At 57.3% G+C, this 13520-nt stretch overlaps 1 protein-coding gene across 1 annotated transcript in view; it reads right to left on the reverse strand.

The window, feature by feature from the left end:
* Positions 1-2562: 2562 nt before the first annotated feature.
* NCOR2 (nuclear receptor corepressor 2) overlaps positions 2563-13520 on the reverse strand; it is a 255241-nt gene continuing 244283 nt past the window's right edge. The window contains exons 39-47 of the mRNA XM_075167842.1: positions 12379-12522; positions 12057-12205; positions 11526-11719; positions 9633-9782; positions 9178-9323; positions 7884-7937; positions 4886-5113; positions 2970-3149; positions 2563-2848 (exon numbers count right to left, since the gene is read on the reverse strand). Coding sequence (XP_075023943.1) covers positions 2673-2848; positions 2970-3149; positions 4886-5113; positions 7884-7937; positions 9178-9323; positions 9633-9782; positions 11526-11719; positions 12057-12205; positions 12379-12522 — 1421 coding nt within the window. The 3' untranslated portion in view covers positions 2563-2672. The remainder of the gene's footprint in view (positions 2849-2969; positions 3150-4885; positions 5114-7883; positions 7938-9177; positions 9324-9632; positions 9783-11525; positions 11720-12056; positions 12206-12378; positions 12523-13520) is intronic.

Below are 13520 nucleotides of genomic sequence, written 5' to 3' on the forward strand. Positions count from 1 at the left end.
GACAACCCAACCCCGCTCCGGCCGGGGCGGCGAGAAGGCGGCTCTGCAGCTCCCGGCTGGAGTCCGCGGCCCTTCCCGATGTCCGACACCCGCCGTGCTCAGCCCGCGGGGTCGGCACGGGATGCGCAGACGGTGAGGAACCCAACCGCCGCCCCAGCGCCTCCATCCCCGGCACGCTGCGGGGCTGCGGGTCGCACCGGAGAGGGCGAACCGCGGCGAAAGCCCAGGGCAGCAGCTCAGTTCCAGCGCTTCTCTCGCCCCTCTGCCCACGTCTCAACCCAGGCCGGGGTCCCCGCGCGGCGAGAGCCGCCGGCGGCAGGGTCTGCCACGCCGGTCAGCGGGGCTGCGAGCACCGCAGCCGCCTTCCACCAGCAACGGGCACCTTCCTGGACTTCTGGAGACACCAAAGCAGCACACAGTATTGCTACTGTGCCAAGTGGGAACTTTATTCTTTGTTGTGGTTTTTTTTTTTTTTTTCCCCCTTTCTATTTTTTTCCGAAAAGGTTAAGGAGGCGGCTTTGAAGATGGGTTGGATTTGGATTTTTTTTTTTTTTTTTTTCCCAGTAAAATCTGCAACACTTTAATAGCATTATGCCCAGACACCAGCTCTGTTAGTTTCTACATCTCAGAGCCACGGAGACACCAGCAGCAATAACCTGGGAATGGAAAGACTTCCACATCGCTTGTGCATTGTCTCGGATTTTTTTTTCTTTAAAAAAAAAAAAAAAAGCACAACAGAAAAGACACAAACATTGATGAACATTAAAAACCTGTACATTGTAAAAAAAAAAACAAAAAAAAAAACCCAACAAAAAAAAAAACAAAACAAAACAACAAACCCCAAACAAACAACAAACACCATCATTCTCTTGCTTTGAAATCAGAATCAACCTGGGAACGTTGCAGGGGGAAAAGAAAAATCCATCGGGAAGGTGACGGCGCCGGCCTCGCCGCCGGACCCGCGCGCCGGATGCGAGGGCTGCCGGGAGGCTGCGGGGGCTGGCCGCCCACCCAGCAGCCGGAGAGGCAGAAAGTCTGTGCCGTGCTCTGGGTTCCTCTAGCGTATAGAATGCAAAGCATTTAATACATAGTTTTGTTTTTTTGCCATTTTTTTTTTCCCCAGAGCGAGAAAGCAGAAGTGAATGAAAAGAAGTCTAATATTTTGTTCTTTAACCATGTAACTGCAGATATGAGCCAACATCATGGAATGAAAAAAATAATGTAAAGTAGAGCATTCGTGTGTATCACAAAAATACAATAAAAACTTTTTTTTTCCTTTTTTGTCCTTTTTTTTTCTTTTTTTTTCTTTTTTTTTGTTTAAGTTTCCTGTGAACTCCCTGCCACGCCGGCCTCCTGCCGCTCTGCCCCTGCACCCGGCCAGCTCGGAGGGCTCCGGAGAACCAACGGCTACAACCAGCAAACGATTTCTGCTGAGTCAGCAAAGGTGTGTGTAACGGGGGCCCTGCAACCATGGCAAGATTTTGATTTTTTTTTTTTTTTTTTTTTTTTAACCTAAGTTCATACATTCTCCTGACTTACAGATAACTTTGATGGATCATTGTTACCTTCTCTTTTGTTTTTTTTTTTTTTTTTTAAACCCTTCCATACAATGGACAAACGCATCAAAGCCTGCATGTAAGAACAGAACCTCTTTTACAGCATGTAATACTGTGTTTTGTTTAAGTCCTTCCTTGCGTAAAATATTGACATAATTCACTGAAGGTATCAAAAATATACCCTGTAGACCAATACAATTTACAATTGCCTTTTCTCACCATTCAGAAAACAATGCACTTAAAGCAACCGAGCCCCTCTGTGGGCAGCGCGCGAGCCAGCCCGGGGACATCCCTGCCCGCTCCGATTTAAGCCCGGGATCGCTTCCACCAAAGGGACCAGGATTTTTTGTGTGGTTTTTTTTTTTTTTTTCTTTTTTCTTTTTTAAGAAATAGCTCTTCACTCCCTCCCCTGCCCGCTCATCCCAGCCACGTTCGAAGCGTGTTGAGACTGCTCCGGGCTGACACGTCTTGTGCCGTGGGTACGACGGGCTGCCAGCTGGGGGGAGCCCAACCGGGGCGTTCCATCCTATTTCACTTCTTAAACATATATATATTTTTTTTTTTCTTTCACCCGCTCAAGGTTTTGCGTTTCTGCGGCACAGCCCCACGGCCGGGATGCGCGGGAGCATCCCACAGCCCCTCATCGACTCCGCGGGAGCGCGCCGGCAGAGCGTCCGAGCGCGCGCAGCCCGGGGACGTGGGCGCTTCGGGCGCGCGGCCGCTCACAGTCCCTCTCGAGCGCGGGGGTCACCGCCTGGCAAGGCTGCCAAGATCGAAGATGGGTTCCTTGGGTTTTGTCTCGTTAAGGCTTTTTTTCTTTTTTTTTTTTTTTTTCCCCAGACCGAAGAGGATGCAGAAATTTCCAGATGTTGAGAAAGAAAAAAAAAACAAAACAAACAAACAAAAAAAAAACCAAACACCATCCCCCCAAATTGGCTGGTTGGGAGGGGAAGGGAGAAAAAAAAAAAAAAGGAAAAGGAAAAAATAAAATAGCTCTGCTCCTGCGTCTTCGCTCGTGAGAGCCGGCGGGGCCGGGGCGGTGGGCGCTCGCCCCGGGCGTCCCGCTCGCTCCCCGCGCCCTGGGTTTGGTCGCCGTCTCCCTGCCCCTGGCTCACTTCATTCACTGTCCGAAAGGGTTTCGTACTGGGAGCAGAGCAGGGGCTTGGGCTCCTCGTCCCAGGCGTGGTGCTGGCTGCCGGGGGTCCCCTGCGGCAGGGGGGCGGCGGGGGCCGCCGTCACCACCCCGCTGGGGAGCCGCATGGTGAGCGGGTTGTAGGGGAACGGCGTCGAACCTGCGCGGGGAGGAGGAAGCAGAGAGTCAACGCCGGGAGGGGGGACGGCTGCCCGCCCCCCTGCAAACCCCCTGAGAGGGCGGCACGGCCGCTTCGGGGACACGTCCCCCCCAAGCCCTACCTGCGGACGACGGCCTGTCCTCCCAGACGCGGTTGGTGAGGGGCGTCCTCCGGTTGCAGTCCCCCTCCGAGTGCACCGAGGAGACGGAGGGTGGCCGCTCGCCCGAGGACAGACCCGGCGCCGGGGACTTGGCCTTGCGGCTGTTGGGTCTGGCAGCGATCTTTGGCTTCCCCCCTCCTCCTGCAAAGAGAAGCGCCCGCTCGTCACCCAGCTCGTCGTGATGGGGTTCGGGGGGTCGGGGAGGGGGTGCAGGTTCCCAGCGCTTCCCCAGCACCGCGTGTCTTCTAAGAGCTTGCAAAAACGGCTCGGGGCAGGAGAAAAGCTCACCCCGGGGCCGCTGGCACCATGGCGGGGAAGGGCGACGGGGCGAGGTCTCTGCAGCGGGGCGGGCGGGGGGCGGCAGCGGCTGGAGGGGGTTTCTGTCCCCTCCTGCGCCGCTCTCCGCGTTGTGGGTTGGTGCTGCGAACCGTCCCGTGGAGCGGATCTGGGGCAGGAGCAGCCGTGCGGCTTTGGCCGGGCTGTTTCTCTGTGGGGTCCGCTCCCGGGCCGGCTCACGGCTCAGCCCACGAACCCGGCTCAGGGGACGGGAGCTCCGTGTGCCGCTGGGCAGCCGGTTGGCAGGGACCCCCGGGAGCTACGTGGGTGCTGGAGCCCCGAGCGCGTTCCCTGTTCCCGTGGTCTATGTGGCCAGGAGGGTCTTTAAGAAGTTTTTACAGCAAAATCCTTGGTAATGTTTAGTCAGTTTTTAAAAGGTTTAAAGTCAAAAGGGCCTCTGCCAGGTAGGTTAGCCCGCCTAAACCGGGGGGGAGCTCCCAAAGGGGGAGGGATGGACGGGCTCTGCATCCCACCCTGCCTGCCCGGGCAGCCTGCGCCGGGCGTGGGGAAGCGTGGCTGGAAGAAGCTGCTGGTTTCATGCAGGAGCCAGAAAAGCTTTTCTGCAACAAGCTGAAGAGCGCCTGGTCCGAGCTGACCCGGAGGAAAGGCGCATGTGTGCCCCCAGGACCCTGCTCCTCAGCTGCGGGGGCTCCGCGCCCAGATTGCCAAGGGGGACCCCCGCACCCAGATTGCCAAGGGGGACCCCCGCACCCAGACTGCCAAGGGGGACCCCCGGCACTGGATGCCGCGCTCTGAGCAGGGCGCTTGCAAGAGGCAATCTGCCCTTTGCAGGCGTGCGGGGGACAAACGCTCTCCCCCATCCATCCCTGGTCCCCCTTCCCCTCTTCCTTAACTGGGGATCTGCAGAACAACCCCCCGGCTCTGCTCAAGCCTCCCCCGAAGCCGGGCAGACCACGCCGCGGTGCCCAGCCGGCTCTGCAAGCCCCGCCGGGGCCCATGGGGCAGCTCACCCCCAGCCCTGCTCTCTGAAGCCATCCCCCAGCTGTCACTTTTAGATCCCTTAAGATCTCTTTTCTTGCTCCAGGCCCCCCCGAGCCCAGGCTGGGGAGGGAAATGCCACCCTGTGCCCCCACACCAGCCCTTCTCAGCCCCTTCCCCTATGTAGGGAGCAGCGATCCTGCCTGGGGGGTTTACGGACAGTTTGGGGTGGCTATTTAAGTTTATGGCTTCGATCTTTTGGATGTGGGTTTTTTCTCCCCCATAAACCTTTCCATTGTGTTTAAAAAAAAAAAAAAAAAAAAAAGGAAAAGGAGATATTAAAAACCAACAAACGGGGAAAGGAGCACAGTCAGTGGTTTAGAGAAAGCAACAGCACCTTCCGAGACTATTAAATTAACATCAAACAAGACCAGGATTAATCAGCAGATTCACAAAGCTCGAAGCTGGGGGAGGGAGGGGAGAAAAGAAAACCAAAATGAACAAAAATGGTGGGGGGGGCAATAAATCCACCCACAAAAGGGGAAATATAAAGGCTGAGAATTATTAACACAGAGAGAGCGAAGGTGGAGAGGGCTGCAGACCTGGCAAGGAGCGCACGTCCTCGTTTCGTCCATCAGCAGGAGTTATGGGCATAGCAGCGGGCAGGCTTGCACTGGCATTCAGAGAGTTAAAAGCATTGGCACTGAGAGGTGAGCGCTCTTCCCACTGCTCGTCATATTTACCCATTAGGGCTTTCCTAATTATTGCCTCCAACCCCATGTTGGTACTGGAATTCTCTTGGACCGACTGGCTCCTACAACTGATTAGCCCTGGGAGATAACGGGAGGGGGAGGAGAGAGGGGACGGGAGATGGGGGGGAGCCAAATGAGAAGAAAGATGGGGGGGACGGGAAAGGGGAGAAAGGAGACAAGGGAGAAGGGAAGAAACAAACAGTCAGCACATTCTCGCAAAGCAACAAACTTTGTCATCTTGTTCTTGAAAGCGCTGCGATGCACCCGTCCTCCTCCTCCTCCCCGCTCCATCCCGCCCCAGGGCTTGGCAGGGGCTGGCGGTGGGATGGGATGGGATGGGACTTACTCTGGGATCTGGGTTTCTGGAGCGCTGCAGGCAGGCAGGGTTCCCTGGGGCCAAGGGCTTGGAGGATGGGGGGGAAGGGGTCTTCGCTGAGCCTTGGGGAGCGACTGCAAGAAGGGGGGGCTGCGCCAGGCTCGGCACGGGGGCACCTGGATGCGGGGTCCATACGGATGCACACACAGATCAAAAGTCGGTGTGTCAGGAATTTGGAGGCCGGGGCAGTTTCCCACGGAGGAAAAGTCAGGGAAGGAAGAGGGGGCACCCCACAAAAACACTTGATTGGGAAGAGGTGCCCGGATTTGGCCCTGGCATGAGAGGTGGCAAACGCAGCAGCCCCCGGACGAGGGCACACAGCCTGCGTGGGGCCGGGCTACGCTGGGGAGAGCCCTTTCGTCCCCCCTCGTGCTCTTCGCAAGCCCCCTGCCCATCGTCCCAGCCCGCTCCCTTCCTCCCCCTGGGCCGGGTGCCGGCTGCGGACCAGGGCCCCCTCCCGGGCTGAGCCACGGCTGCTGGACAAGATGCAGAGGCGAAGTGGTGTGTCCGCGTGGTTGTGAGTCTGAAGCCATGCAGTTATGGTGCAGCACCGCACAGGGACCAGAGGGCACTAGGCTCAGCCACGCCACCGTCATTCCCAACGCGGCGGTTACAGGGAACAAGCAAGGGCAAAATACAGACACAAAAACTGCAGCCACCCCCACAGCTCACCCCATCCCAGGAGTGTTCGCGCTGGGATCGCTGCCCCTCCGCTTGGAAAGGGACGGATCCCGGATTCGCTTGTCTTCCTGGAAACGGGCAGGGTCTCTCCCGGTCCCCTCCAGCCAGACCCTGGCCCCCAGCTCCCTACGCCTTTACGCCTCCCTCCAGCACAGCAGGAGCAGCTTTAACCAGGGGAGGCGCAGGAGTTTGGGCCTCCCCCCCTCCAAATTTTTTCTGCTGCGGACCCTTGGGTCCCGGCTGGCTGCACCCTCTCATCCCAGCTGCCGACGTGAGCCGGCTCCTTCTCCCAAACACGTCCGCACCGGCGAGCGGTCTTACACCGCTGACGGCTGTCGCTCCTATCGCATGAAGTCCTTGCCCACAGCACCTCCTTCCCTCGGTTGTGGGAAAGCTGCCGTTCCTCCTACTTAAAACTAACAACCTGAAGGCATTCTTGCTGTAGGAGAGCATCAATATCTAATCAATTAAGTATTAATTAATACTGCTCAATGGGGATTCATTGCATTCATGTGCGTGCCCACCCGGACATTACTGCAGCAGGCAGCAACAGCTCAACAGCCTTCACGCCGTCCTTCTCCCTCGGGCTGTCTCTGTCCTGCGCCGGGGAAGCCCATGTCGGCCGCCCGACTCCCCGGGGCCACTTTCTGCCCCTCTTTGCCAAAATCCCTTCCTTAAGCTGCTCCCTCTCCTCCTTTCCCATCTGGGCTGAAAGCCGCAGGCGCAGCAGAGCTGGGGAGGGTGCAGTGCCCCTGGGGAAGCTCCTGAACTGCCATTTCAGCTCCTGCGTGGGGGTCCTCAGGCTCAGGATGGCAAATACATCTCCATGGGTGCCTGGGGGACCACCCTGAGCTCTTCCCAGCACCCTTTCTGCCTGAGAGCAGGGGGCTGGGGTACAGTCCCAGGTGTTAGCCAGCGAACCCCCAGTTAGGCAGGCCGGTTAATGCTGGTTAGCGCCAGGGACTCGCTAAAGCCCACCACGGCTGCCTGCAGCAACGCTCCGATACCACCACCAAAACCGCTCCTCCAGAACCGGGCAATCAGCCTGAAACCCCCCACCCGCCGGAGCTGCCCTCTGCACAGCGGCAGAGCTCCAAGCGGTCCTGCCCACAAAGCCCTTCTGGACCGCCGTGGCCGGACCCGGCCACCAGCTGAACCTTTCCTCCCAGCTCCTGAGAAACCAGTCAACCCATGCTCAACCTGGAGGACTGAGCACGCTGCCGGCACCCCTGTGCCCGAGCACCCCTCCATCTCCTGGATAACACCTCCTCTCGGTCCTCAGCCATCGCCGGTTTGCCCGACACTCACCGTTCACGGCTACGGGGCACTGCTCTCACCCCAGTTTGCTTTCGCAACCGGCTCCTGCAGCCTGCCCAGCCCGCGGTGGCACAGAGCCTGTTCCCCACCCTCGCGTTCCCTTTCGCCGCTGCCCTCCTACCCACCCGTGGGTGACCGCAAGGTGCCACCAAGAGCAGGGTGCTCTCTCCCGGGCGTGAGGTTCACCTTGCTATATAGTTTAACCCTCTGTTGGTATCAGATGGCCAGCCCTTGCTTGGCTTTTAACCTCTCCTCAAATTCTGCCAGGCTGGCCGAGGAATTACACTGCACTGTCTCCAACTCAACAGCAGGGAGTTACGGTGTGTCCCGAGGCTTCAGCCTCCCAGCAATTGTTACGCTCGGTCTTACGGCAAAAGGAAAACAAGAGATGCTTAAATCTACCGAGTGTCCTGCTCTCCACGGCTGTGAGCCCTGTAGGGAATGAGGTATGGTACAGGTATAGGGGAGAGTTACCTGCTCCGGTAATCGCCGGCATATTGAAAATCTCTGTTCCAGGCTGCCCAACATCTGGAGAAAAACAAAGAAGCTCTTCAGTACGGAGGGCAGCGTGTGCAGGCTGGCGGTAGGGAGGGACCTGCCATGCCAGCCACAAGATCCTGGTGTCCCCGTCCCAGCACCCAGGCTGACGGTAGCCCACCTCCCCCAGGCTGGCTGGGACCAGGGAACGGGGTGCTGGCTGGGACCAGGAATAACTGCCTTTGGGAGAACCGCGGTGGGCACGTCTCGCAGCTGGGAAAGGGAAGGAGAGCAGAGCCCAGAGAGCCAGGGCGATGTCTTTGTGACCTCCCTCCCTCCAGCCCTTCGCATTACAAGCTCCGCAAAGTTAAACCCTCTCTCCTGCCTACGGGATTTCCAAAGGCTCAAATCCTCATATCCAGGGAGCGGGTCTGGGCAGTGGGAGGGTGAGAAGGAGAAGAAATGTTAAATCAATATTTTTCCTCTTAGCTGAGCTGTTTGACTTGGATATCACTTTCCTTAGAATAACAGAAATTCTCATCAAATAAGAGGTGTTTCCTCTTTCTATATATTTTCCCTTGATAAGGGAAAGTGTGGAAGGTCACAGGGCTCGGCCACATGTCCCCAAAGGGGCATAACAATACTCTTGGCTCATGGTAACATCATCCAGGAGACGAGACAGCTCGGTCCCTCTTATCCGATGCAGCTGTTGTAAGATGGATTCAAATTGAATTAATATTGACTGTATAATGCTGGGCTAAATTAAATTATGATCCTATCTACTCTATTAGCGGTTAATGAATGAACGGGCTGAATTTCTAATATAAGCCAGCCTGGTTAGTTTTACAGAGCTATACCAATATTGATGTAGGGCTTAAAGTAACACTGGGGGGAGATGCGTCTCAAGGAGGAAGGATTCAGCCTGGCTGGCCATTCATTAAAATATCAATTGCTCTTAAGTCTTCTCCATGCTCAGCTCATTATTTCCTTCCTATTGAGGTTAACTGGTGCGGGTGGGATTGACAGCCCCAGAGCAAGGAGACGTGGGGCTGGGAAGCCTCCCATCGCCTCCCCAGATGCACACAGCCGCTGCCGGCACCAGCACAGCCCATCCCAGGAAGGACTTGGACCTCGCACTTCCCAACAAACCACGGCACAATGCAGAGAGCGCTGGCTGGCAGCTCCCAGCCCTTAACACAGCAGCACCCATTCCCAAATCTCCTTTGCTTCATGTGTCCTCAAGGCTTTTCCCCCGCCGGTGCCCCGCATTCACCTCCCCACATGTCCTTACTGTACTCCGTTTCATTTTTGTTGGTCGTGCTGAGCTTCTTGATGATCTCCTGTTTCTTGGACTTCACCATGGCAGAGTTGCTCTCAGTCAGCTTGCTGAAGAAAGCTGGAGGCTGAGTGTTGTTTCCTGGGGACTTGGACCCCATCCTGCGAAGCAGAAGACCATTGGAAACCTCTGCAACGTCCAGTTCACAAAGTCCTACCTAGAGAGACTCCTCCCTTAGCTTAAGTCCTCAAAATCAGCCTGGGGGCTCCTGAGATATTTGGGATCTCCAACTTTTCTCCCTATCCCAACCGTAAAGGTACCACATGGTGTTGAAAAGCCCCCCCAGACAGACAGCAACCCGGGAGGTGACATTGCTTTTGGCTGCAAGAACAGCAGCCTGGGCCAGGGCGAGTGTGGGGACGGGGGGAACGTCCCCACGCTGTCTCCACCGTCCCCTCCCTCGGCATTACCTCTGGTCTATCTGCTCGCCCTCGCGGTACAGGATCGGGTACGTGGCGCTCTTGGTGTGCTCCGATTCTCCCACGCCGTCTGGTGGAGAGACCGGCTCGATACAGTTGTCCGACCCGCTCCCGGCCAAGGCTTTGCTCTGCTCTGGGGACCTGCGGAGAGCGATGGGGAGATGCAATCGGTTTATTGCAACATCCTCTGTCTCTGCACAGCAGTTCGGGGTTGGGGGGGGAAGGACTAAAATAGCTTTCCTACAGCAGGGAGAAAAAGCCAAACCTTCCACACCCCTGTGGGCTTACGGCGCCTTTTAATGCAAGCTGGAGGAAGAGCACAGCTTGGGCATTTTTCTGCACCGCAGGCGTGCGGAGCAGGACTGAGCCGAGACGTGGCCCAGATTTCCAGGCAGCGGGCCAGCCGGCAGCCGCCCCAAATACAGTTGCCCACGGCAGGACCAGTCCTGGGACTTGCTGGCTCAGCCCGAGTGTCCCTCGCTGGCAGGGACGCAATCCCTGCGGAGGGCTGGAACGTTAACCCTTTGGGGACTTTTTGATTCTCCATCATATTTGCAGACACAGGGGAGGGCAGCACCCGCCACCTCCCATCCACCTTGTCCGGGGCCGTGCCGGGGCTCGCTGGTTGTGGGCGATGAGTCCGGCGCTGGGGCAGCCCGGAGAGGACCTCGCAGCCCCCCGATGCCTGCCTGTGGCCAGCGCCTGGGAGACGGCCAGGCTCAAGTCCACGAGGAATTCCTCACGGCAAGTTCTGGGAATTTACGTCTTTGTTCTTTCTGCGGTTTCTTTTTTTTCACCACTTTTTTTTTTTTTTCATCGCTGGGTGGCCAGGGCTGGGCTCTCTCCCCTAATGTTACAAAGCCAATTCTAGGACCAGGCAGAGCTGGGAGTAATAATCACATTTACTGACAAGGAACCACCGGTTTGGAGACACCACTCTTTCCGGGATGCGTCTGGGTCTCTGTCGGTGTTTGGGAGGGAGGATGGATGCCATTCCCACACTTCCCATTTTTTAATTCCATACAATAGCCATCAGACCTGCCTTGTGCCGGTATCAGCACAAGGACTTGAAAGTGACTTTAAAAGAAATAGAGGCGGTGCCTGACCTGGATAGTTGCAGCTGACACGGCACACGTGTCTAACAAGCTTCTGATTCACTGACAGTGATGAAGATAAAATTAACTTTGAACCAATGGAAAACATGTTGCTTTGGGTTTTTTGGAACCATCTGTAGTCTGAAAGGTCACTGCACCGGGATCTGCCAGGGACCGAGGACAGTGACAGGACAAGAGGCAACGGGCACAAACCAAAACACATGAAATTCCATTCCAACACAAGAAAACACTTTTTTTACTGTGAGGGTGCTCAAACGCTGGTACAGGTTGCCCAGAGAGGTGTTGGAAGTCTCCATCAATGGAGATACTGCAAACCCAACTGGCCATGGCCCGGGACAACCTGCTCCAGCTGACCTGCTTGAGCAGGGCGTTGGGCTGGATGATCTGGAGAGGTCCCTTCCCACCTAAACGATTCTGTGACACCGGCCAGATCGGGAAGGAGATCACGCACGGACTCTAAGCGGGTCGGGAGAGCATCTCTAGAACAACAGGAATGGCAAGAGAGGCACCACCACAGGGGAAACACGCCCAGATCAGACGGCAATTTTATACTCTGGGCCGTGTAACCAAGCCCATCCATCTGAGCCCTGAGCTGGGGACATAAATTCAGTAACACCAAATGCCAGCCTGCCCTATGCAGTGCCTTACCGGGGCACCAGGTAGCCAAGGGCACCCACCTGGGTAGCCCTGGTCTGTCTGAGCTCAGACTGGCACAGCGGGTGGGCAGAAACCCATCTGCGCCAGCTTTGGTTGGACTCTCTGACCTCACCTTTTGCCGCCTTCATTCTGCGGGGAGATCCTGGAGGCCGCCGCATGCTCCTGCTGCTGCAGATACGCCTCGCTGGGGGTGCGGCGCAGGTCCAGCACGGGGCACGCGGCCCCAGGGAAGGAGTACACCGGGGTCTGGATGTGGGAGTTGAGCTGCTGCGGGTGATGGCGTGTGTAGTCCTGCGTGATGACCTCCTAGAAGAAGAAACCTCCGAGTCAGAAATAGAGATGGTTTCTACCTCTTGCTTTGCCAGGCTCAACTAAGACAGGGCAAGCAGGAGGGAATTAGGTTGGTTTGTCCCTGCGGGGACGTAACGTCTGCCTCCTGCCTGCTGCAGCTCTCGTGATGGGCTTGTTGGGGACGCAAACACGGAGCTGAACATGCCTGATGCACCCTGCTCTCCCCAGCCCCCAACCAGGGGTGCTGAGGTCTCTAGCATCACTCCCCGCCCTTCCCCATCAGACACATGTCGTATCAGCTCTTCCCTCCTCCCCGGAGCCCCAGCGGGAAGGCGAGAACGAGCTTAATTACGCTGATGTGCTGGGCCAGCGTGACCACCCGTTGGTTCATGCCCTTGATGCTCTGGCTGGACTGCAGGGGCTGGCACTGGGGCTGGGGGCCGTCGGGCTGCCGGAGGTGCTGCAGGTGGGCTGCTTCGGGAGCCGAGGCCTTCAGCGAGCCTGGGGGAGGCACAAAGAAGAGAGCAGGCGGGAGATGTCGTCTGCATCCCCTTCCTCGAACGCCATCCCAGCGCAGCACTGGGGCAGGGCGAGCAAGAGCTGGGTGATGAAGCCCCCCCCATGCCAGCTCGGGCTCTCTTGCGCCGGCTGGCACTGCCAGCCCCTGCCCTCACCTTGCTGTTTCTGCCTCAGGTCATGCTCCCCGTGCCCCTTCTCCGCATCCTGTAGCAGCTTGGCCCCCTTCTCATGGGACAGACTGGGCGAGCTCACGGGACTCACTGCTTCCATCCGCTCAGGGCTGTAGCCTCCGTGAAAGCCTGGGGAAACAGGAGAAGGGAGTTAACGCCAGGAGCTCGCTTGGCTTTTCCCCAGTGCTGTGGCAACCATCGCTGGCGGGCAGAGTCACACGTTCAGCAAAGAGGGGGAAAAAGAGGGGTGCCCTGGCAGGTCACATGGCAGAGACCCCCGGAGCCACCTCTGACGTCCAGTTGAGTTGATGGCTGCAGTTAAGAGGCAATGTCTCATTCCTGCAGAGCTGGACACTCGGCAGCTCGTGGTGACAGCACGAGAGTCAGGAACCAAATTCAACCCCTGCGGGTTCACAACTTGTTCCCCCTCTTTCTCCCACCTAGTGAAACAGAAAACTAAAAACCCCGCTACGCCAGGAGGGAAAGCAACGCTCTGCACGAGTGGAGGTGGCGGCACGGGAGGTCGCAAGTGCTTTACAAAAAAAAGCCCCAAGCCCAGCATGGCCAAGAGCAGGGACTTGACAATGGGGCGTGAGGCCCTGCAGACTCCAGATCCTGCTCCAGAGACGGCAGACTCACACACCGCAGGGGCAAAAAGGGTTCTTGACCGTTCTCTGCCTTTTAAGCCCTTTGCACGGACTCAAGCTGCATCAAAGCAAGCAGAGCTGCAATGAGGAAACCACCATTATCCTTCAACAGAGAAGGGAAACTGAGGCACGGACGGGTTATCCTTCCACAGACCAGGGGCGGGGGACAGAGGAGTCCTGGAGGGAGGCACACGCTGCTTCGCGCCAGCTAAGCACGTTTGGTAACACTCATGACTTTTGCCTCCGCAGACCTTTACCCTCCTAACGCTCAATTCCTAGAAACCGCCCACTGCAAATCTGGCAGGCGACCCACGGCCGGAGGGTCCCCGCTGCCCCGGCACAGCCACACTGACCTTGCACGTACCCGGGGCACGGGCAGGGAAGGACCCCCATGGAGAACCTCCCTGCGCCGGGGCCAGGGATGCAGCATCCCCCATCACCTCATGCATGCCAGCACGGAAGGGACCACGCTTCAGATCC

Source organism: Calonectris borealis, chromosome 18, assembly GCF_964195595.1.
Source record: "Calonectris borealis chromosome 18, bCalBor7.hap1.2, whole genome shotgun sequence".
NCBI lineage: Eukaryota > Metazoa > Chordata > Aves > Procellariiformes > Procellariidae > Calonectris > Calonectris borealis.